General features: G+C 46.4%; 1 protein-coding gene across 3 annotated transcripts; it reads right to left on the reverse strand.

Annotated features, from left to right (window-relative positions):
• Nucleotides 1-1241: 1241 nt before the first annotated feature.
• On the reverse strand, nucleotides 1242-21119 carry ZNF354A (zinc finger protein 354A). 3 transcript variants are annotated; one of them, XM_030927910.1, is made up of 6 exons: nucleotides 20964-21096; nucleotides 19381-19461; nucleotides 17610-17733; nucleotides 17404-17530; nucleotides 15780-15875; nucleotides 1242-3360 (listed from the first exon to the last, which is right to left on the reverse strand). In XM_030927910.1, the coding sequence occupies exons 4-6, from the start codon at nucleotides 17435-17437 to the stop codon at nucleotides 1799-1801; spliced, it is 1692 nt and encodes a 563-aa protein (XP_030783770.1). In that variant the 5' UTR covers nucleotides 17438-17530; nucleotides 17610-17733; nucleotides 19381-19461; nucleotides 20964-21096; the 3' UTR covers nucleotides 1242-1798. The 3 variants fall into 3 exon arrangements, with proteins under 3 accessions (XP_030783770.1, XP_030783769.1, XP_030783771.1); XM_030927909.1 differs by lacking the exon at nucleotides 17610-17733 and having other exon boundaries at nucleotides 20964-21119; XM_030927911.1 differs by lacking the exon at nucleotides 17610-17733 and having other exon boundaries at nucleotides 2596-3360; nucleotides 15814-15875.
• Between the last annotated feature and the right edge of the window lie 1339 nt (nucleotides 21120-22458).

Consider the following 22458-nt stretch of genomic DNA (forward strand, 5'->3'; position numbering starts at 1 on the left):
ATGAGCAGATTTTATTATGATTTCCATACAGGGCGCTCCTGGACGGCAGCAGGACAGCTCTGGAGATCTGTACCACCTTGCACCTCTAAGCTGCTTTTAAGCCAGTTTTCTGGCTCTTTGCCTCATGTGTGTGATTGGACCGTTTGCTTAGTGTGTTCCCAGACACTCTGGGATGTTTGGGTTCACAGGGACACTTGCTCTTTGGTTGGGCACCATGGCCTTTCCCAGCCTTCAGGGCTCAAGCAGTGGATGTAAACCCTTAGGTAACCCGGCGGGGATCTGTCACACTACACTGAGTTTATGAAACAATTCACATGTCTTGTTTGGGCTGCTGTAACAAAATACCTCATCATACTAGGTAACTAATAAAACATTTCTCACAGTTCTGGAGGCTGGGAAATCCATTTAAGGTGCTAGCATGTTTGGGGTCTGGTTATGGCCATCTTGATTCAAAGAAGGTATCTTATCACTGCCCTTACATGGCTGAAGAGCAGAACAAGCTCCCTTGGGGCTCTCTGATAAGGGCACTGAGGGCTCCGCCCTTATGACCTCATCACCTCTCCATACACCCCACTTCGTAATACCACCACCTTGGAGGTTAGCATTTGGACAAATGGATTTGGGGGGAAAACATAAACATTCAGACCACAGCAATGTCCTTTTCAAGAGTTTGCCACAGGTGTTAGATTTGTTGAAAGTTCTTCTGATGTGTTCATTATACATTTAAAAAATACATATTTAGGGCAGCTGGGCATGGTGGCTCATGCCTATAATTCCAGCACTTTGGGAGGCTGAGGCGGGCTGATCAACTGAGGTCAGGTATTTGAGACCAGCCTAGCCAACATGGAGAAACCCCATCTCTACTAAAAATACAAAATTAGCTGGGTGTGGTGGCAGGCGCCTGTAATCCCAGCTACTCGCGAGGTTGAGGCAGGAGAATCACTTGATTCTTACTCCCGGGAGGTGGAGGTTGCGGTGAGCTGAGATCGTACCACTGCACTCCAGCCTGGGCGACAGAGTGAGACTCTGTCTCCAAAAAAAAAAAAAAAAAAAAAAAAAATACATACATACATATTTAGTAGCTTTAAACCTGAAATAATTGCCTGTTTTTCTATCTAATACAGTTTATGGCAAATAACTGGTGCACTTTCCTAATAAATGACTTCAGAGAAATAAAAACCAAAACAAAGTTAAGACACAGTTGAGTAGAAAATTCCCAACTACTAGAACAAAAGACCAGATTTTTCTTTTTCTTTTTTAATGAAATCCATGCACAAGTTTGACATCAGGGTAGTAAAAGGACGAACCCCAGAGACTGAGAGGTAGTTCATAATTCATTTTTCTTTTATTTTGGTCCTCTTCTCTAAAAAGGTACAATTTGATCAATTCATTTGTATGCTATTAAAATGCTATAAAAATATTACGTTTGGTGGTCTTCTAATGAGAAAGCTAAAGCACGCCTCCCCACCCACTCGAATCTGTTTCTGATGATCACGTGACATCTAGCATGTGTGTCTGTAGGAAAAGGGAAAAAGAAACCCATTTCACAAATGGCTGAAGTCAGTGTCTCCAGTGGTAAATTCTTCATCTCAGGTTACTTTTTTAAGTGTCTGACAAGCACAAACACTTTCCTCATATCAATTATATAGTTGAGGTTTATCCATGGAATTAAATACTTAATGAGGGCTAAATTATTATAGTTTATTTTCACATCCATTACATTTATTACATCTCTCTCAAAGATGCATTCTTTGATGAGCTTTGGTTTAAGGCTTTGACACACACAAATCTATACTTTCTAGGAGTCCTCTTCAATGTGAATTTTATAATGATTCGTGAGGGATGACCTATGGTTGAAAAGTTTCCCACATGTAGTACATTCATAGGGTTTCTCTCCAGTATGAATCCTCTGATGTGCAATACGTGATGAGCTTTGTCTGAAAGTTTTCCCACATGTATTACATTTAAAAGGTTTTTCTCCTGTATGAATCCTTCGATGTTGAATAAGAGCTGAACTTTGGCCAAAAGATATCCCACATTCCTCACATCGATATGGTTTCTCTCCAGTATGAATTCTCTGGTGATTACTAAGTGATGAGTTACACCTGAAAGTTTTCCCACACTCATTACATTTATAGGGTCTTTCTCCAGTATGCATTCTCTGATGTTGAATGAGGGCTGAACTCTGTCTGAAGGCTTTTCCACATACTTTACATTTACAGGGTTTCTCTCCGGTATGAATTCGCTCATGAATAATAAGTGTTGAGTGGGAACTTAAGGCTTTACCACATTCATTACAATTATAAAACTTCTCTCCAGTATGAATTATTCGGTGTCTATTAAGTCGTGAAATAGAAGTAAAGCCTTTCCCACATTCATTGCATCTATAGGGCTTTTCTCCAGTGTGAATTCTTTCATGTTGAATAAGAGATGCACTCTGGCTGAAGGCTCTCCCACATTCACTACATTTGAAAGGTTTCTCTCCAGTGTGAATTCTCTGATGATAACGAAGGGATGAGCTAGACTTAAAGGTGTTGCCACATTCATTACATAAGTAGGACTTCTTTCTAGAATGAATTCTTTGACATCCAGAAAGGGATGTGCTGCAACTAGATGCCTTCCTACCCGGATTATACTTACAAGGGTTTTCTTCAGCATGAATTTTTTGATGTATAAAAAGGCCTGACCTTCGGCTGAAGGATTTACTACATTCTTTACATCGATAGGATTTCTCCACAGTATGGGTTCTTAGATGTTTATAAAGGGATGTACTGAGAGTAAAGGCTTTCCCACATTCTTTACATATGTAGGGTTTCTCTCCAGTATGCGTTATTTGATGCTGAATAAGAGCTGAACTTTGGCTAAAGGCTTTTGAACATTCTTTACACTTAAATAATTTCTCTCCACTGTGGTTTTTCTCATGTTTACGAAGGGATGAAGTGTTAATGAAGGTTTTTTCACACATACTACATTTATAGCGTTTATCTGCTGTAATTTTTGGTTGATTAAGTAAATGTGAATTCTGTTTGAAGCTGTTTCCTTGTATTTCACATTTTGGTGGTGTTTTTTCTCTGGGAAGTATCTGTTGCCTAATAAGCACTGACTTTGGGCTGAAGTTTTGGCTTAATTCAGTATTTTTATGGCTTCTTACTATAGTGGGGATTTTTTTGTGGGTGGCTGAAACTATCTGAAAACTTCCCTTTTTATCCTGCTTTTTCTCTAATCTGCCTTCATATATGTAAGGCTTTTCTAATTTCAAATCCCAAGGTACATTCCTGTTGGAGCTTTTCAGTATCAGTCCCTGAAATGAAGAGTCTTGTGTTTGTGTTGACTTTGTGGTTTTATGACTGCTCTTCGATCCTGGAGGGAAAAAAAGAAATTGAAGATGTTTCATGAGATATCATAGCATTTGACTACCGAGACTAAATGTGTAGAAGGAATAAATATCAGTGATATTTAAATAAGGCCCTGATATCTGTATGAAAAAAATTGTAAGAAGAAAAAATAGGACAGTTAGACAGTATAATAAAATATAATTGACAGCAATTTAAGTACTAGGGTGAAGAAAAAAATAAAACAAACCCATTTAAAGAGGGTGAGAAAGAGTGACCAGAAGAATTGGCTAATGAAGAACAGAGAAAAGTGTTGTAAGGGGAGCATGAGTTGAAAAAGGAAGTTTGGGGTCAGGACCCAAAACCCATGATGGAATCCTACAATTTATTTTTTGTGACATCTATCTTCTTGTGTAATTTTTTTTTTTGAGACAGTCTCACTCTGTTGCCCAGGCTAGATAGAGTGCATTGGCGCGATCTCGGCTCACTGCAACCTCTGTCTCCCAGCTTCAAGCAATTCTTGTGCCTCAGCCTCCTGAGTAGCTGGGATTACAGGCACCCACCATCATGCCTAGCTAATTTTTGTAATTTTAGTAGAGACAGGATTTCACCATGTTGGCCAGGCTGGTCTTGAACTCCTGACCTCAACTGATCCACCTAACTCGGCCTCCCAAAGTGTTTGGATTACAGGTGTGAGCCACTGGGCCCAGGCTTTGTGTAATTATTCTTAATCTGGAAAGTCCCTCCACCCCATGTCAAATTCCCTTATATCCTTCAGATTCAGTTCAAAAATGGACTCTTTCAATCCTCTGAGCAGCCACAGTCCATTCTCCTTACTACAGCACTTACCAGAGTATTAAACATATGTATTACTGACCTTTATAATATTTACACACATATACAGTATATTATAGTTATATATCTATGTCTGTATATATCTCACTTTCCTTTTCTAACATAACCGTTCTTCACAAGCAGATCAGCATGCCCTATTTTCCTACGGATCCTCTAGACAGCACTCCAATTATATACAAAAGTTGTATGTTTTGTTAATCTGCCTTAATTACGTATACATTTCTAACTTGAACAATGTCAAATATTCTTACTTATGTACTTCATATATATACAAATATGCATATGTATTATACATACATGCACATTTCAGACCCTTGTAGAAGTTGCCTCCTAGGCCAACACATGGGTGATTAGAGAGGTTTCAGGGCCAGTTCAAACAGGAGGGCCCTGTTATTGAATTAATCGACAAGAGGTGCCACAAGACAGGCCTAGAGCCAAGAGCTGCAAGAGAGGAAGTTAGCCTATTCATGCATCAAGCAAGAGACGCTACATGGGAGGGCTGAAAAGAGTCAAAGATCAACAATAAGACAGGCATGGATATATAAGATAAAGCATGGTTAACATGGAAAAGTCAAGAACAGAATTGAAGAAATACTAAAATTGGATAAGAATACAATTCATTACTAAATTCTGTCGGGGATGGTTATACACATATCTTAGCATTTTCTCCTGGGGTAGAGGTAAGTGTTTAAAGGGATTATTTGTATCTCACTGTATTTGTGATCCCTATTTGACAGTTACTTTCACACATCTACACATTACTTCTGCTTAATAAACACAATACCTTTTGCTGTTCCCTTATTAGTGTTCACTCGCTAGTTTCCTTCATGGATAGCTCTTCTTCATTCCTTCTTTGACAATGGTATTCCCTAGGGTTTAGGGTTTTTTTTCACTCCACATACCCTCCTTGAGTAACTTCACATGCCCTCTATCTGTACACTATTTACTATAAGGGAAAGCAGAGTTTCTTAACTTTATGCTTAACACCTTCCTAGTTCCTTCTCTGTTTCAGTCTTGCTAAATTAAGTGATCAAATTTTAATACATTATTTGGGCCAAATATATGGAAGGGGCAGTGGCAAAAATGAAGTGCTTTTCCTTGTGTTTATCGGTCATTGTTTCTAGGCTTAATATATGTGCTGGGAAGAAGGCAGCAAGATTCTGCAACTTGAATTCTAGCTTGTAAGACAACGATACAGAACCTACCTTAGGCCTAGTGTTAAGAAAGGCCCCTCACCTTTCCTAGAGCCCTGAGCAATGGGATCAGGTATTTAAGTGGTATTTTGTTTGCCATGCATTACTATCTCTACCATAATCTCCTAACTAGTCTTGCCCTCTGTCAATTCAGCCTCCATAGTGCAGCCAGAATAATGTTTTTTTTTTTTTTTTTTGGAAATGGAGTCTCCCGTCACCCAGGCTGGAATGCAATGGCGCGATCTCAGCTCACTGCAACCTCCCCCTCCCGGGTTCAAGTGACTCTCCTGCCTCAGCCTCCTGAGTAGCTGGGATTACAGGTGCATGCCACCAGTCCTGGCTAATTTTTGTATTTTTAGTAGAGATGGGGTTTCACCATGTTGGTCAGGCTGGTCTCTAACTCCTGACCTCATGATCCGCCTGCCTTGGCGTCCCCAAAGTGCTGGGATTACAGGTGTGAGCTACCGCGCCCAGCCAATCTTTCTAAGATCATTATTTTACTATGTTGCAAACTTCCTTAAGGTCCTCCAACAGATTTTCAATGATTCACATCTGAAGTCTCTTAATACGGTGAATACAGTACTATCTGACCTGACCTTTAGCCACCTGTCCTCACCCCCTCCCCTGGCTTCTTGCCAGGTAGGCCGAACTACATGCAGCTTCAGAGACACTCCATGACTTTTCCTTGTTTATCTTTACATATGCTGGCAGCATCCTTTCCATTCACAAATACTCATTAAGTGCCTACTATGGGCCAGGTAATGTTCTGGGGAATGCAGACAATGTATCCAATAAGAAGGGGTTCCAGCCTTCAAGGAGCTTATACTTTGGAGTGTGTGCATGCATGCCTGCTGGGGAAGGAGGGGGATGAAGGGACAGATAACAAGTACATAAATAAAAGTCATGTGGCTATCTGAGTAAAGTGCTCAAGAGCTCCCCGGGCAAACGAACCAGCAAACACAAAAGTGTGGCTGACTCAGGAACAGCAGAGAGACTGGCTGGAGTAAAGCAAGAAGAGGGAAAATGGTGAAATGATAAAATAAGAGTGGAACAGGCCGGGCACGGCAGCTCACAGCTGGAATCCCAGCACTCTGGGAGGCCGAGGTGGGTGGATCACCTAAGGTAAGGAGTTCAAGACCAGCCTGGCCAACATGGTGAAACCCATTCTCTACTAAAAATACAAAAATCAGCCAGGTGTGGTGGCGCATGCCCATAATCCCAGCTACTCGGGAGGCTGAGGCAGAGAATCACTTGAACCCGGGAGGCGGAGGCTGCAGTGAGCTGAGATTGCACCACTGCACTCTAGCCTGGGCGACAGAGTGAGACTCCGTCTCAAAAAAACAAAACAAAAACCAAAAAACAAAATGAAAGAGTGGAGCAGGAGGCGGGGGACAAATCCTCTAAGGCCCAGGTCATGGTAAGGACTCTGGAATTTAAGCCTTACAGGAAGCTGGGGAATTATGTGTTCATCTGAGTTGGCTGCTGCGTGGACCGACTATGCCAGGCCACCAGTGGAAGCAGGGAGGGGAGAGGCTACTGAAGAAGCTACCGCAGCTCCTCAGGTGAGAAAGGGCTGGAGGCACAGATGACTACACCAGGCTGTCCTGAGAAGGAAGAGCTAGCGGGACTGAGAATAACAAGACTCAGGACTCCCAGGAAGCTGAGAGGGAAACAGGAAAGTTAGTGATCATGCCTAGGTTTCCAGCCAGAACTCTGAGTGCTGCCACCAATCACCAAGAAGGGGAAGACCAGGAAAGGGGCAGGTCTGAGGGGCATTCTGCTTCAGGTATGTTTGTGGTGGCTGAGATGCCTTAACAGAGTCGCGGGAAGACACCGAAATACTAGTTATATTTATGATTCTGGAGATCTGGGGAAGGTCAGAGCTACAGACAGGCATTTGGGGGTCAGCAGCATGTGGTTTTATTTAAAGATGAAGAACTGAAAGGAATCACTTGGACACTGAAATATTTGGAGGTTAAGAAGAATAGTATCAGGAGAGTACAGTGTTCCAAAGCCAAAGGAAGAAGTACTTCAGGGAGGAGTGAATGATAACTGTGGCAAATAATTTGAGGACTAAAAACTTAATCCTGATTGTAGCAAGACAGAGGTTGTTTGGGATTTAATAACAGAGCTATCAGTGGAATCATAGGGAAGAAAGCCTGACTGGAGTGCGGGGAGGAAACAATGGGAGAGGAGAAAATAGAAACACCAAGAGCAGAAACCCTTTTCAACAGTTTCCAAAGGAGAGTAAGCAAATGGGACATAGGGGAGCTTTTATTTTTTAATGGATGTGATTACGACTCAAAAGTCCATTATCAATTCTGGAAAACTCACCCCAACTCTAAAATGCCAATATTTTAGTCCTGAAATCATGTTTTTCACTGAAGCTGACGTGAATTTTGAATTGTGGACATCCTAACTCTTCCTTATGATCTGTTTAGAACTTTCCAGAGGCCTACAAATAGGTCTCCTGAGGTTCAGTTCAACCTTTGCTTCCTCCCAGAATCAAGCCCAGGCCTCAGCAACCTGATGAACAAGCTGAAGACCTAGGTTAGAAGCTGAGAAACCAGAACGATCTTGCTTACAGCCGCTGCCCTGACCAATTCCTATTATTAGGTCTGGACTCTTTTACCTGGACGCCTACTACACCCAGACAGTGTTTCTTCAACCTGCTGTCCCTGGATGATTTCATTCACTCCCACACCTCCTACGTGTATGACTATCCTGAAAAATACTTTACTGAGGTCTTTCCAACTGCCGGCTACAATTTCCACTTGAGTATCTTTCTTTTTAAATTCAGCCTGTCCAAATCTGAACCCAGAGCATTCCTTTTCAAACCTTTTTTATATGTTTTCCAGTTCAAAATGACATCATGATCTCTTCAATTACTTTACCATAAATTCTTAGGTTTATCTTAGAATTTTCTCTTCCCTAGGCACTCATCAAAATCTTTACTTTTTTGTTTTTTGAGAGACAGGGTCTTGCTCTGTTACCCAGGCCGAAGTACACTGGTGCCATCATAGCTCACTGCAGCCTCAAACTGCCGGGCTCAAGCGATTCTCCCACCTCAGCCTCCTGAGCAGCAGGAACGACAGGTGCACACTGCCAAGCTTGGCTAATATTTTTATCTTTTGTAGAGACAGGGTTTCATTTTGTTGCCCAGGCTGCACATTCTCTTAAATCTCATCACTAAAATGTCTCTAACAAGCCATCGTGAGTATGTCTAAGTTCAGGATCTCCTTACTGTAGAGTGACTTGCTCCTGATCCTTAAGTTACTCCCTTGACCTGTTTCTCGCCTTTCCAGTATTACTTCCCACTGGATTTACCCCTCTTAATACACAGAATTGCTCATGTTATTTCAAAAAGCAGTGGTCATTCCTTACTTTATTAATTTATCAAATATTTTAAAAGCACCTACTATGTATTAGGCTCTGTCCTAGGCATCGGTGATCCACAGTTCCCTACGGATCCAGTAATTAAAAGGAACAGTTGATTTCTTCAAGGAGTTTATGGTTACACATTAGAAATGAAGACATCAACAGGTAATCACAATACAATGTGACAATTTCTACAAGAGAAACATAAGCTAGAAATGGACGTGACCATGCGCTTAGAATCATATCCAACTGTCCTTAGAGAGTGAGGGTGCAGATAGAAAAGGGGTGCAGCAGGAGGTTGCTGGAGTGTTTTGTAAGAACTGACATATAAGATGGGATGTGAATGGAATAACTATAGGCTAGATGAAGGGTCAGCACGAGGGCTGAAGGCAACACCCAAGTCTTTGAACGCAAGTCAGTTTTCCAGACTTATTTGCTGGAGTATTCACCCCCACCTTGTCCTACAGCCAGTCAGAGTAACAGCTCCACCTACGGAAATCACCTTGTCCTACAGCCAGTCAGAGTAACAGCTCCACCTACGGAAATCACCTTGTCCTACAGCCAGTCAAGAGTAACAGCTCCACCTACGGAAATCACCTTGTCCTACAGCCAGTCAGAGTAACAGCTCCACCTACGGAAATCACCTTGTCCTACAGCCAGTCAGAGTAACAGCTCCACCTACGGAAATCACCTTGTCCTACAGCCAGTCAGAGTAACAGCTCCACCTACGGAAATCACCTTGTCCTACAGCCAGTCAGAGTAACAGCTCCACCTACGGAAATCACCTTGTCCTACAGCCAGTCAGAGTAACAGCTCCACCTACGGAAATCACCTTGTCCTACAGCCAGTCAGAGTAACAGCTCCACCTACGGAAATCACCTTGTCCTACAGCCAGTCAGAGTAACAGCTCCACCTATGAAAATGTCACTTGCATTTGCAGTCACACAGGGTTTTCTGGAGTCAGAGAACTCAGGGAGCAATCTGATGGGAACCATACATAAACTGTAATGGGGGTAGTATTGCATATTTGTAAACATCCTCCATAATCTTTGTGCTGGTGGAAAAGAGAAAAGCTGTTCTGGAAATTTTGTTGTGGTAACTCTTATCTGTAAAGCTTTTAAAGTAGAAATTTTCAGCATATGTAAAAGTAGTGTGAACTGTACAATGAATCTCCAAGCCAGCTTCAGTAACCACCAACACTATTCTATCTATAACCTTGTTATGGGCTGAATTGTATCACTCAAAGAAGACATGTAGAAGTCCTAACTTCCAGGACCTCAGAAGGTGACCTTATTTTAAAATATGGTCTTTGCAGGTTCAATCAAATTAAGATGAAGTCATTGGGTGAGCCCTAGTCCACCGTGACTGCTGTCCCTGTAAACTGGGGAAATCGGGACACAGGCATCCAGAAGGAAAGATGATGTGAAGACAGCGGGTGAACACAGTGTGAAGACGGAGGCACAGATAGGACTGACGCAGCTGCAGGCCATGGAGATCTCCAAGTCGGCCATCACTGCAAGCTAGCAAGAGGCCAGGAAGGATTCTACACAGAGTCTCAGAGGGAGTGGGGCCCTGCGAGTATCTTGATTTTGACCTTTAGAACTGTGAGACTGTAGATCTCTGTTGTTTTAAGCCACGAAGTGTGTGGTACTTCAGTATGGAGCCCTAGCAAACTAATACAAATCCTTACATCTCTTCCACTAGATTATGCTAAAGCAAATCCCAGACAGCAATCACTTCATCTGCAAAAACATCAAAACTACTCTTATCACACCCATCAAAATTGACACTATTGCTTCCAGTTACTTTTGCCCTTAGAATACATACCACTAATAAGTCAAACTGCTGCAATGTAAAGGCAATTCGAGTACTTCTTTCTGTGGCTAAGCCACCAATCTGGAACACAATTAGGGTTGCTTCATTCTGCTCTCAATATGTGGGGGGTACTTGCTCATTTTTGTTTAATTTTCTTTTATAATTTTTTTTTTTTGAGACGGAGTCTCGCTCTGTCGCCCAGGCTGGAGTGCAGTGGCCGGATCTCAGCTCACTGCAAGCTCCACCTCCCGGGTTCACGCCATTCTCCTGCCTCAGCCTCCCGAGTAGCTGGGACTACAGGCACCCGCCACCTCGACCAGCTAGCTTTTTTTTTGTATTTTTTTTTTTTTTTTTTTGAGACGGAGTCTTGCTCTGCCGCCCAGGCTGGAGTGCAGTGGCCGGCTCTCAGCTCACTGCAAGCTCCGCCTCCCGGGTTGACGCCATTCTCCTGTCTCAGCCTCCCGAGTAGCTGGGACTACAGGCGCCCGCCTCGTCGCCCGGCTGGTTTTTTGTATTTTTTAGTAGAGACGGGGTTTCACCGTATTAGCCAAGATGGTCTCGATCTCCTGACCTCGTGATCCACCCGTCTCGGCCTCCCAAAGTGCTGGGATTACAGGCTTGAGCCACCGCGCCCGGCCTCTTTTATAATTTTATAAACCTTTTTTATAGTTCTGAAGTCAAAATTATGAGACCTCAGAGTTCTAGATTCTACCCCGTTCCATCCTTTGTATTCCTTCACCTTATAGACAGCCATCTTTATTGATCTCTTTTTATTCTTTTTCTTTTGCTTTTATCTTTCTAAAAAACAAATAATTGCACTGCTTAATGACTGGGATATGTTCTGAGATATGCGTTGTTAGCAATGTTGTCGTTGTGCAGTCATCACAGAGAGTACTTACACAAATCTAGATGGTACAGGCTACTGCACACCTAGGCTATACGGTATAGCCTGTTGCTCCTGGGCTACACCCCTATACAGCATGTTGCTTAACTGAACACTGTAGGCTACTATAACACAATTATAAGTATCTGCGCATCTAAACATATTTAAACATAGAAAAGGGACAGGAAAAATGCAGTATTATCATGTAAGGGACCATCATCACATATGTAGGCCATCACTGACTGAAACATTATGTGGTCCATGACAGTATAAGCAAATACACACACTCTTCTTGGCATCCCCCACCCACCTTTCTTAGATAACAATACTAACTGCTCTGTACTGTACTTATTCTCACATTCTGGAGATCACCCCATCATTCCACTTTACAGCTGTGTGGATGTACCACAGTTTATTATCCTTGGAGTGCCTTAGCTTTAGTTCTATGCCCCCAATTCTTCTCACTCTGCATCTTTCCACAGACAACTTCAATTGTAGACTCATCCTCTAAGCAAGACAGCAGCTTACATGCCTCAAAGTCAACACACCTAAAACCAAACCCACGATTCTTCCCTCCAACCTGGTCAACCCCATGTCTCTGTAAATGGCACCAGTTCTGAATCAAAACCTTAAGAGTTATCCTTAATACTTCTCCCTTCCTCAGCCCCTCATCTAATCAATTACCAAGACCTGTTTATTCTGCCAACCAAACCTGCTTCACATTCGTCTACCTTTCCCCATCTACTGCCACCATCCCATCACGAGCCTTGCCTCCAATGTCACGTGCCTCTCCTGATTTTCCTTAGAGTACGCTTCCACCTGTCTTCCCCACGGGTTCATTTCTCTCTGCCTGGCTTCCTGAAATGCTGGAGTTCCTCAAGATTCAGTCCTAGGCTCTTTCTCACTCTTACTGTAATATGAATGCTCTCCCTAGGCCAACTCACCCTCCCCCATTATTTCAATTATCCTATATTGATAAGGTTCTTCCAAATTTACATTTCATGCTCAGTCTATATTTTGAGGTACTGTACTCCAAAATTAACACTACTTGTCATCGCCATTGGGATAACTAGGTCAACCAAAAACAACTCAATTTAATTAATCTAAAACCAAATTTTTATCACCTCCATATCTGATCTCCTTCTAGTGTTCCTGTGTCACTGAATGACATCACCGACCATCACAGAACAAGCCAGAAACCAAGCAAGCATCCCTGACAACCCCATCTCCCTTTTGTTTGTTTTTATTTTGTTACCCCATCTCCTCTATCTTCCATGTCTCACAGTCCTGCTAGGTGTATCTCCTGGACATCTCTGGGACTGGTTCACTTCTTTCTGTTTCCAACACCACTAACGTAGTCCAAGTCACTCATGCATTCATTATGTAACTGGATGCCTACCCTTGCCAGGGACTGTTTTAGGTTCTCGGAAAACAGGATTGAAACGGAGTGAATGAAACAGGCAGTCCCCCTACGGCAGCTTACAATGCAGAGGCAGAGACAGATTGTGAAGAAATAGGTACTGTTACACAGTGCTAAGCACAGGGAGGGAAAAGAAACAGCAGGCTGAGGAGATGATGTGGGGGATGGAGGGCCGTGTGTCAGATGAGCTGTGCCTGTGTGAGCCGAAGCCTGTGCAGCACAAGGAAGTGAGTGAGCCACACGGGCCCATGACCACCACAAAGAAAAGTCCCAGACAGAAAAAAGCAAGGGAGAGGCCCTGAGTGGGGCCTGCTTGGCCCCCTGACAAACTGCAGGGTGGCCAAGGGTGATCAGAGGCCTTGAATGAAGGGCAGAGTAGGGTGAAGAGGTAGCCAGGGCCAGACCACGCAGCGTATTCCTCCCAAAGGAGAGTTAAAAAGATAGACAAATGTGGTTCCCATATCAAAAAAATCTGAACTTTCTTCAGGGAGGAGAAAGCTCTCCCCAGCACAGGGGCTGTGGGGACCGAGGATGCCTGCCCTGCAGCTCCTTGCTGGACCCACGGCACAAGGGGCCGTCACTGAGCCCTCTGGACCCGACAAGCCCTGCACTGTGGCCCTCAGGTTCTCCACATGGGCTGGCGGCTGCAGAACGCAGCCGGGGCCTGCCCTGTGCTACTTATGGTTCCTCAGAGCCTGTGCTTGGCTCTCAAGCACCAACCAAACCCTGTGACAGGGCCCACAGCTCTCTCGGGAACCTGTTCCGCCTTCTTCTCACTGACTTTGCTTCTCCGCACCTTCAAGAACACCATTTCTTTTGTTTTTGAGATGGAGTCTCGCTCTGTTGCCCAGGCTGGAGTGCAGTGGTGTGATCTCGGCTCACTGCAAGCTCCGCCTCCCGGGTTCATGCCATTCTCCTGCCTCAGCCTCCCAGGTAGCTGAGACTACAGACGCCCCCCACCACGCCCGACTAATTTTTGTATTTTTAGTAGAGACGGGATTTCACTGTGGTCTCGATCTCCTGACCTCGTGATCCGCCTACCTCGGTCTCCCAACATGCTGGGATTACAGGCGTGAGCCACCGCGCCTGGCCTACAAACACCATTTCTTAGGCCTGGAGCAATTCTCCACATTCTTGGATCCTGGGCCCTTCCCCAGGGAAGACTTTGCTGGCGCCACCTGCCTGCTCTGCACTCTCACAGCACCGACTGTCTTGCCCACGTGGTCCTCACTGAGCCAGAGCTCCAGAGCCAGAGCCCCCCTAGCTCAACCGCTCTCAGTCCCCCAACCGCTCTCAGTCCCCCAACCGCGCTCAGTCCCCCACTGCCACAATGGCCCCTCCCCATTTCTCTCCTCTGATTACTTCTCGGGCTCTGTCAGATTCCTCCTGCTTAAGCACCTCGCAAATGCTGTTTCCTGAAATTCGGGCCTCTACTCAGCCCCTCACCCGGCCAGCTCCACGTTTCTAACGCCCCTGTCATTCTGATGGCTCCCTGACCTCCCTTGAGTCTCGGCCCTGTCACTTACACACCTGCCCACCAGCGATCTCCACCTGACTACTTCACTCACATCTCAAGCGAGATCCATGACACACACACCTGCTCCTGTGCCCTGATCACGTGGGCGCCTCCTCCTCCCCCCTCACAAACTCACGGCAAGTGCCTTCATCCAGACCCTCCCACCTCCCTCCATGACTGCAATTGTTCTGCAAGGCTTCCTGCCTTTTTTTCTTTTGAGACAGAGTCTCGCTCTGTCACCCAGGCTGGAGTGAAGTGGCACAATCTCGGCTCACTGTAACCTCCGCCTCAAAGGTTCAAGCGATTCTCCTGCCTCAGCCTCCTGAGTAGCTGGGATTACAGGCATGCACCACCACACCTGGCTAATTTTTGTGTTTTTAGTAGAGATGGGGTTTTGCCATGTTGGCCAGGCTGGTCTCAAACTCCTGACCTCAGGTGAGCTGCCTGCCTCGGCCTCCCAAAGTGCTGGGATTACAGGCGTGAGCCACCATGCCCAGCGTTTTGCCTCACTTTCGATCACGATACTTCTAACATGACCATTCTTGTAAATTCAAATCACATAAGAACGTCACAAATATATTCTCTTTGTGAAAAATTAAAACTACATGTAAACAACGTCCCCTTCCACAGGACCCATTCTCAATCCTATTCCAAGTGTCACTAATGTCACCAGTTAATTAAGGTGTGTCCTCCTAACCTTTCTCTCTGGGCTTACGTGCACATGACACATACACATAATTTTCATTAAACATAAATGGTGGCATCCTAACAATGCTCTGTAACTTGCTGGGAGCTCTGTCCACGTCCCTGGACTCTCGTTTTCAGGGTGGTGATGCCCACCAGAGTAAGGACACGCTGCAGGTCCCTTAGCTGTTCTTACACTGATGGAGACTCAACTGTTTCTGATTCAGACCAACTTTTCTAAGATATCAAGGACCATACGATTCCCTGCCCAAATCCTTCAATTATTTCCAGTGCTCCATGGGACAGTTTCCACCTCTTAGAACGGTGCCAAAGCTCTTACCACGCGGCCCTTCCCCAGCTTTCTATTTCCTTCCTCACCTCCTCCTTTCCCAAATACACACTGAGCTTCAGCCAGAGTGATTATTTGAAATTCCTAAAAACATACTATGTTTGCTGCCTGAATACATGAAAATACAGCCCCATTCTAAAACAACAGGAAAGAAAAAGAAAAGAGATTCTGAGAGATTCATGGGGAAGTGATTACAAGGGAGTAATCGTGTCTAAGAGCCTGGGCTTCCCCTTCCCCACCCCTTCTTGAGGTCTGAGAATTCTCAAGGGAGTTTCCAACCAACACTCCTACCTCCTCTCATTAACCAGACTGCTGTCTGCGGCGATTCCCAAGGACCTTGGCCCACCCACTTACCCAGAGAGGAGTCGCCAGAACTGTCTTTCTCTACCTTCCAGGGATCTTCTCCTTGCTGCAACAGGGAGATCACTTTTGGTTTGGTAAATGGGAGTCCTGCACATAGACAAAAAACCAAAACAAAACAAATCAGACTTGGTTTTGCTTTGATACAGTTATCCCAAATTTAAACACAGAACTCATAGGATGGTACAAAGAGCTTCTGTGTAGTGCTTAAGTTGTGCCCCTAGGAGGTAAGTGGGTAGGGTAAGGAAAAGACAAGTGACTTGTAGGACATGACTTTGGTATAATTAATTCTGTTAGGAAAATATGATCGACATGCAGTATTGGTAATAGGATGCCATAAGCTTTCTATAAAAGAGGAAATGTTAAGATAGAGAGACCGGTTAAAATTTATAAGTAGGTTATCTATGAAAAGGATTATGTACCAGGTAGCTTGTTTAAAATGAGAAAACACTATCTGACTCCCCCCCCTTTTTTTTGAGGAGGAGTCTCGCTCTATTGCCAGGCTGGAGTGCAGTGACGCAATCTTGGCTCACTGCAACCTCTGCCTCCCAGGTTCAAGTGATTCTCCTGCCTCAGTCTCCCAAGTAGCTGGGACTGCAGGAGCATGCCACCACACCTAAATTTTTTGTATTTTCAGTAGAGATGGGGTTTCACCATGTTGGCCAGGATGGTCTTGATCTCCTGACCTTGTGATCCATGTGCCTCGGTCTCCCAAAGTGCTGGGATTATGGGTGTGAGCCACCGCGCCCGGCCTATCTGACTGCCTTTGAAGGATGGCAGTGATCAGCAAACTATGGGTCATGGGCCAAATCCAGACCACTGCCTGTTTATGTATGGCCCTGTGCCAAGAATGGTGGAAAAAAAAAAAAGAAATATGTTACAGAGACCATTATGCAACCCACAAAGCCTAAAATCTTTACTATGTGCCTTTATTTATTTATTTTTGAGACCGAGTCTCGCTGTCGCCCAGGCTGGAGTGCAGTGGCGGGAACTCGGCTCACTGCAAGCTCCGCCTCCTGGGTTCACACCATTCTCCTGCCTCAGCCTCCAGGGCAGCTGGGACTACAGGTGCCCGGCATCACACCCAGCTAATTTTTTTGTATTTTTTAGTAGAGACTGAGTTTGACCGTATTAGCCAGGATGGTTTCTATCTCCTGACCTCATGATCCGTATGCCTCGGCCTCCCAAAGTGCTGTGATTACAGGCGTGAGCCACCGCGCCCGGCCTACATGGCTTTTTATAGTAAAATTTTGCTGATCCCTGGAAAAGACAAGTGGGAAAGGCAAGTGGCAGGCCTAGAGGCTGAACGAAGCCCCCTGTTGGGAGACGAGCAAACTACAGAATCGTTGGGAAATGATGCCTGAATCATGGACAAGCTTTGAGTGTGCAATTTACATGGAGGGAGAATAATGATTATCAATACCACCTTTTCCATTCCCAGACACGGGGCAATTCCATGCCTATAAGGGGAGTATGTTTTTAATGTTTATTTATAGAGATTTGATTTGTATAATCCTCATACTCAGCTCAAGTTTTTCAGTGACCAACTGCTTTTATTTAGGGAAGGCTGAGATATCCCAATTTTCGAATTCTGTTTCTACAGGGGAAACTTCCTTACCCAGTGAGACCAGGTTCCTGTAGTTCTCCAGCATCACATCTCGGTACAAGTTTCTCTGAGAAGGAGCCAGCTTTCTCCACTCATCCCGGGTAAAGAGCACAGCCACATCCTCGAACGTCAGTGACACCTATAAGGACAAGTCATTCCAGCTCACCCAGGACCCCCCTCACAGAGTGGACGGGATGGCAGTGGGGAAGACAGGCTACCCGTGAAACACTTCTGATACTATTCAAGCTTCTGATGGTTCCAGGTCATTCCTTTAATGAACAACTGGCCAGTAACAAATATATACTGAGCGGCACACAGTGAGATTCGGGCCTTGTGCAGCCACTGTAAGAGATGGGTAGAGGGATTACGGCCATTAGTGGGAGTGTTCATTAGAAAACTCTTTCTGATGGCGATTTGATAATACATATTAGAACCCTTAAAGTATACTCTTTAAAGTACCAATTACTCTATTTGTACTGTAATGAACAGTGCACAAAAGTACACACATGAACATATTCATGGTGTTTGTAAGAGCAAAAAACCAGGAACAATCTAAATACTTAATGATGGAGGTTAGGTTAAATAACTTAAGGTACTCCCTGTGTGTTTACTCAAGCTTTAGGATAGTAATGATGAAAAGTAAAATAGCTATAATTTATTGAAGGCTTTCTATGGGCCAAGTATTGCTCTCAGAGCTTTGTCAGTCTGCCCAGTATAATCTTTATTTAACATTCACAACAATCCTACGAAGACAATACTATTTTTGTTACCACTTTACACAAGAGAAAACAAAGTCACAGACAAGATATTTGTCCAGGTCACACAGTCACTGACAAGCTGTGTGACTTGTACACATTTTTTTTCCCCCTAGAGATGGAGTTTGGCTCTTGCTGCCTAGGTTGGAGTGCAATGGCATGATCTTGGCTCACTGTAACCTCCATCTCCCAGGTTCAAATAATTCTCTTGCCTTAGCCTCCTGAGTAGCTGGAATTACAGGCATTCGACACCATGCCCAGCTAATTTTTGTATTTTTAGCAGAGACAGGGTTCCACCATGTTGGCCAGGCTGGTCTCAAACTCCTAACCTCAGGTGATCTGCCTGCCTCGGCCTCCCAAAGTGCTGGGATTACAGGTGTTAGCCACTGCGGCCGGCTGACTTGTACACATTTCTTATCCTGTGACTTTGTTTTTTCTTGTGTAATTCAAATCCAGGCAGATGCCTGACTGAGCCTCCATTCTTAACTACTCTGTAAAACTGCCTTTTAATGCCTGCCCCTTAGGGTTAAGAAATAAATGTGGTAATCTACATAATGAAGACGGATAGCGATGATGGTTGCACAACAATGTGAAAGTACTTAAAATGCCACTGAATTATACACTTAAAACGGTAAATTTTATGTTATATATATTTTGCCACAATAAAAAAAGTTAAAATGGTAACATACGTGGTAACATACATACATACACACACAAATGTGTATAGAAAATTATTTATTCGGGCTGGGTGCAGTGGTGCACGTCTGTAATCCCAGCACTTTGGGAGGCTGAGGCGGGTGGATTACCTGAGGTCAGGAGTTTGAGACCAGCCTGGCCAACGTGGTGAAACCCCGTCTCTAATAAAAACACAAAAAAAACTTAGCCGGGCGTGATGGCGGGCGCCTGTAATCCCAGCTACTCGAGAGGCTGAGGCAGGAAAACTGCTTGAACCCAGGAAGCAGAGGTTGCAGTGAGCAGCCAAGATCCCGCCACTGCCTGGGCGATAAAGCGAGACTCAAAAATAATAATAATAATAAAAAATAAAAAAGAACCACTAGCCATGGATGGGGAGGGAGGGAGGTCCTCCCTACAGAATCCACCACTCATGAGGGCGGACCAGCTCCTCCAAGGGAAAAGGACTTGGGCTCCATCCTGGCTGAAGACGGTCCCGGTGAAGAACCTCAGTTAGTGGGGAAAATCCACCCACTAGGATCTGGAAGGGCAGTGAGCTCACCTGGGGCCTCGCTTCCCGCCGCCCAGCAGCCATGTCCTCTCCGGGCTCTCCCGAGGGCCGTACAGTCTCCAGCAGGCAGATCTGAGAAGGAAAAGAGAGCCGGGAAGAAGCCCCTTATGCTTTCCAGCCCTGGAATCCGCAGCTCTGAAACCCCGACTCCCGCTGAGAAAGACCCCGGGCGCCCTCACAGGGAGTCGGGAGGAGCCAGGAGCCCGCGGACCGGAACAGCGCCGGGCCGCTGTCCAGGCCCGGGTCTCCCAGGCTTGGGGCGTACGGAGAGGACGCCGGACCCGCAGCGGCAGCAGCGACCTGCCGAGCCCGCCAAGGCCAGGGCCCCGCGCGCCGCTGAGTCCCTCGGCGCCAGCTGGCACTACCTGCACCCGCCGCACCGCTCAAGAAACTGAGGCAGCGCCGGGCACCTGCTCCGCTCACGCCCCTGCAAGGCTGGCCGGGACTCCCACAACCACGGCCCCGGGGACGACTTCCCTCCGCCTCAAGCCTTTCCCAGCCTGTTCCTCTCTCTCCCACCAAAGATTCACCTCCTGATTCTACAGAAAACGGCTTTTTTTTTTTCCTGAGGCGGAGCCTCGCTCTGTCGCCCAGGCTGGAGTGCAGTGGCGCGATCTCGGTTCACTGCAAACTCTGCCTTCCAGGTTCAAGCAATTCTCCTGCCTCAGCCTCCCGAGTAGCTGGGACTACAGGCGCCCGCCACCATGCCCGGCTAATTTTTGTATTTTTAGTAGAGAGAGGTTTCACCGTATTGCCCAGGTTGGTCTCGAACTCCTGATCTCGGGTGATCTGCCCGCCTTGGCATCCCAAAATGCTAGGATTACAGGTGTAAGCCACCACGCCCGACCCCACGTATCCCATTTCTAACACAATGCTTCATTTTTATTGTTTTTTGAGACAGAGTCTCGCTCTGTTGTCCAAGCTGGAAGGCAGTGGGGCGATCTCGGCTCACTGCAAGCTCCGCCTCCCGGGTTCACGCCATTCTCCTGCCTCAGCCTCCCGAGTAGCTGGGACTACAGGCGCCGCCACCTCGCCCAGCTAATATTTGTATTTTTAGTACAGACGAGGTTTCACCGTGTTAGGATGGTTTCGATCTCCTGACCTCGTAATCCGCCCGCCTCGGCCTCCCAAAGTGCTGGGATTACAGGCGTGAGCCACCGCGCCCGGCCAGAAAACGGCTTTGAAGAGGAAAGCACTGAGTGTCCCGAGGCGGGAGGGGAGGGGTAGCCGTCCTGGGTACGGGCTCGGAAACCGGGGCCGGCTGCGTCCGCCCTGCCCTCGGGGTCCCGGTGCCCCGACTCCACGAGGCCCACACGGAGTGGGCAGGGCGGGCCCGGGAAGAAACGCCAGGCCCCGCGTCCACGGCTGGCTGCGGCGAGTCAGACGCAGGTGCACCGGCCGTGGCGAGGGAACGCCCTGCAGGGGTGCGAGAGTCCAGGTCCCGGCGCGGGGGCCGGTGACAGACGCGGGGGTGCCCGCCAGCGCCCACAAAGGCTTTCTGAGCCCCGGCGGCTGCAGACCGTCCCCGCGCCGGGTGCCGCCTCCTCCCGGCCTGGCCCGCCTCCGCCGCTCACCTCCCTAAGCTCAGGCGTTCCCAGGCCGCGCCTCCCCCGCCGCACTCTGCAGGCGGGAGGCTCCGGAACCGCCGGGCCGGACTGCAGGCTCGCGACCCGGCTCCGCCCCGGCGGCGTCTGGGCGACCTCAGGCCCCGCGCCGCTCACCCCGCGGCGCGCCGGGGACCAGGAGGGGCGGGGCAGCCGCTGAGGCCGCTGGGAAATGGAGTCCACGGGAGGATGCCGGCTTTCGAGGAAGTGTAGTTCTATGCGTTTGAGGCGGGGTCCAGGCTGAGCTGTTAGGCGCCCACACGCCACAAGAGGGCCCCATGTGAGCTGGAGGGCCCCAGGTTCCTGGTTATAGGAAAGAGAAGAGGAGGTTCTCGGACGGCAGTAACTTGCAACTCTGTGTCGATGTGAATTTCGGGAGGGAGGGCGTGGGCGGCAGGAAAACAACGCCCGGAACAGACCTGTTTCCCCTCAGTTATTCACCAGAGGGGCACTGAGCAGCTGGTGTGTGCCAAGCACGGATGCAAGTGGTTTCAAATGCATCAATGAATGAAACAAACGTCATTGCCGCGGGGAACATTTTTTGGGGGGTAGGGAGCAGACAATAAGCCATACACATAATTATATAACATCCTGGGGGATAAATGTGGGGAGAAAAAGGGTATGTGGAGGGTTTCGTCGCTGAGGTGAGAATGGAGGAGGTCTCCCAGGAAGTGCCTGAAGCACAGGGGACGGAGGTTCCAGCTACTCTGAAGCCAACGGATGTATATATATATATATTTAACTAAATCTTCCCCGTTACAAAAAGAACACCGGCTCTATTTAGAAAGTTTGGCGCTTCCCTACTGAAGAACATGCCTTGAACATCTGAATTTGTCAATATTCTCCCTCAGTGGGCATTTTTGACAGCTTCATTGCATTCCATTGCATTTAATTATTATTTTTTTTTAAAAAAAAGTTTAATTGGCTGGGGGCGGTGGCTCATGTCTGTAATCCCAGCACTTTGGAAGGCAGAGGCGGGTTGATCACGAGGTCAATCCAAGACCAGCCTGACCAAGATGGTGAAACCCCCGTGTCTACTAAAAATACAAAAATTAGCTGGGCGTGGTAGGGGCGCCTGTAGTCCCAGCTACTCGGGAGGCTGAGGCAGAGAATTGCTTGAACCGGGGGTCGGAGCTTGCAGTGAGCCGAGATTGCGCCACTGCACAGAGCGAGACTCCGTCTCAAAAAAACAAAACAAAGTTTCATTAAATTAAGCTTATTTCAATATATTTAAACTAGTTATTTATATAATTCATATTTTAGTTGTTTATATTATTTCAAATTTTTTAATACCTTTAATATCCTTGCAGCTATATCTTTGAAGATTATTTTCTTAAACCGCTTTAAATTGACGAGAGAGAGCAAAGTGGGAGGGGCCATACACATTCCAAACAACCACATCTCAGGAGAACTCACTCACTATGATGAAAACAGCATGGGGGGGCCGTCCCCAGACCCCTCCCTC

The sequence above is a fragment of the Rhinopithecus roxellana genome, chromosome 3, assembly GCF_007565055.1.
Source record: "Rhinopithecus roxellana isolate Shanxi Qingling chromosome 3, ASM756505v1, whole genome shotgun sequence".
Lineage (NCBI taxonomy): Eukaryota > Metazoa > Chordata > Mammalia > Primates > Cercopithecidae > Rhinopithecus > Rhinopithecus roxellana.

Excerpts from the sequence above, each read along its gene's own strand:
- ZNF354A (XM_030927909.1), bottom strand. The coding sequence starts at position 19,413 with ATGGCTGCTGGGCGGCGGGAAGCGAGGCCCCAG. Across the intron at positions 15,876-17,403 it reads CAGGAACCTGGTCTCACTGG|GACTCCCATTTACCAAACCA; the intron begins GTAAGGAAGTTT and ends GTCTATGTGCAG. Across the intron at positions 3,361-15,779 it reads TTCTGGCGACTCCTCTCTGG|GATCGAAGAGCAGTCATAAA; the intron begins GTAAGTGGGTGG and ends TTTTCCCTCCAG.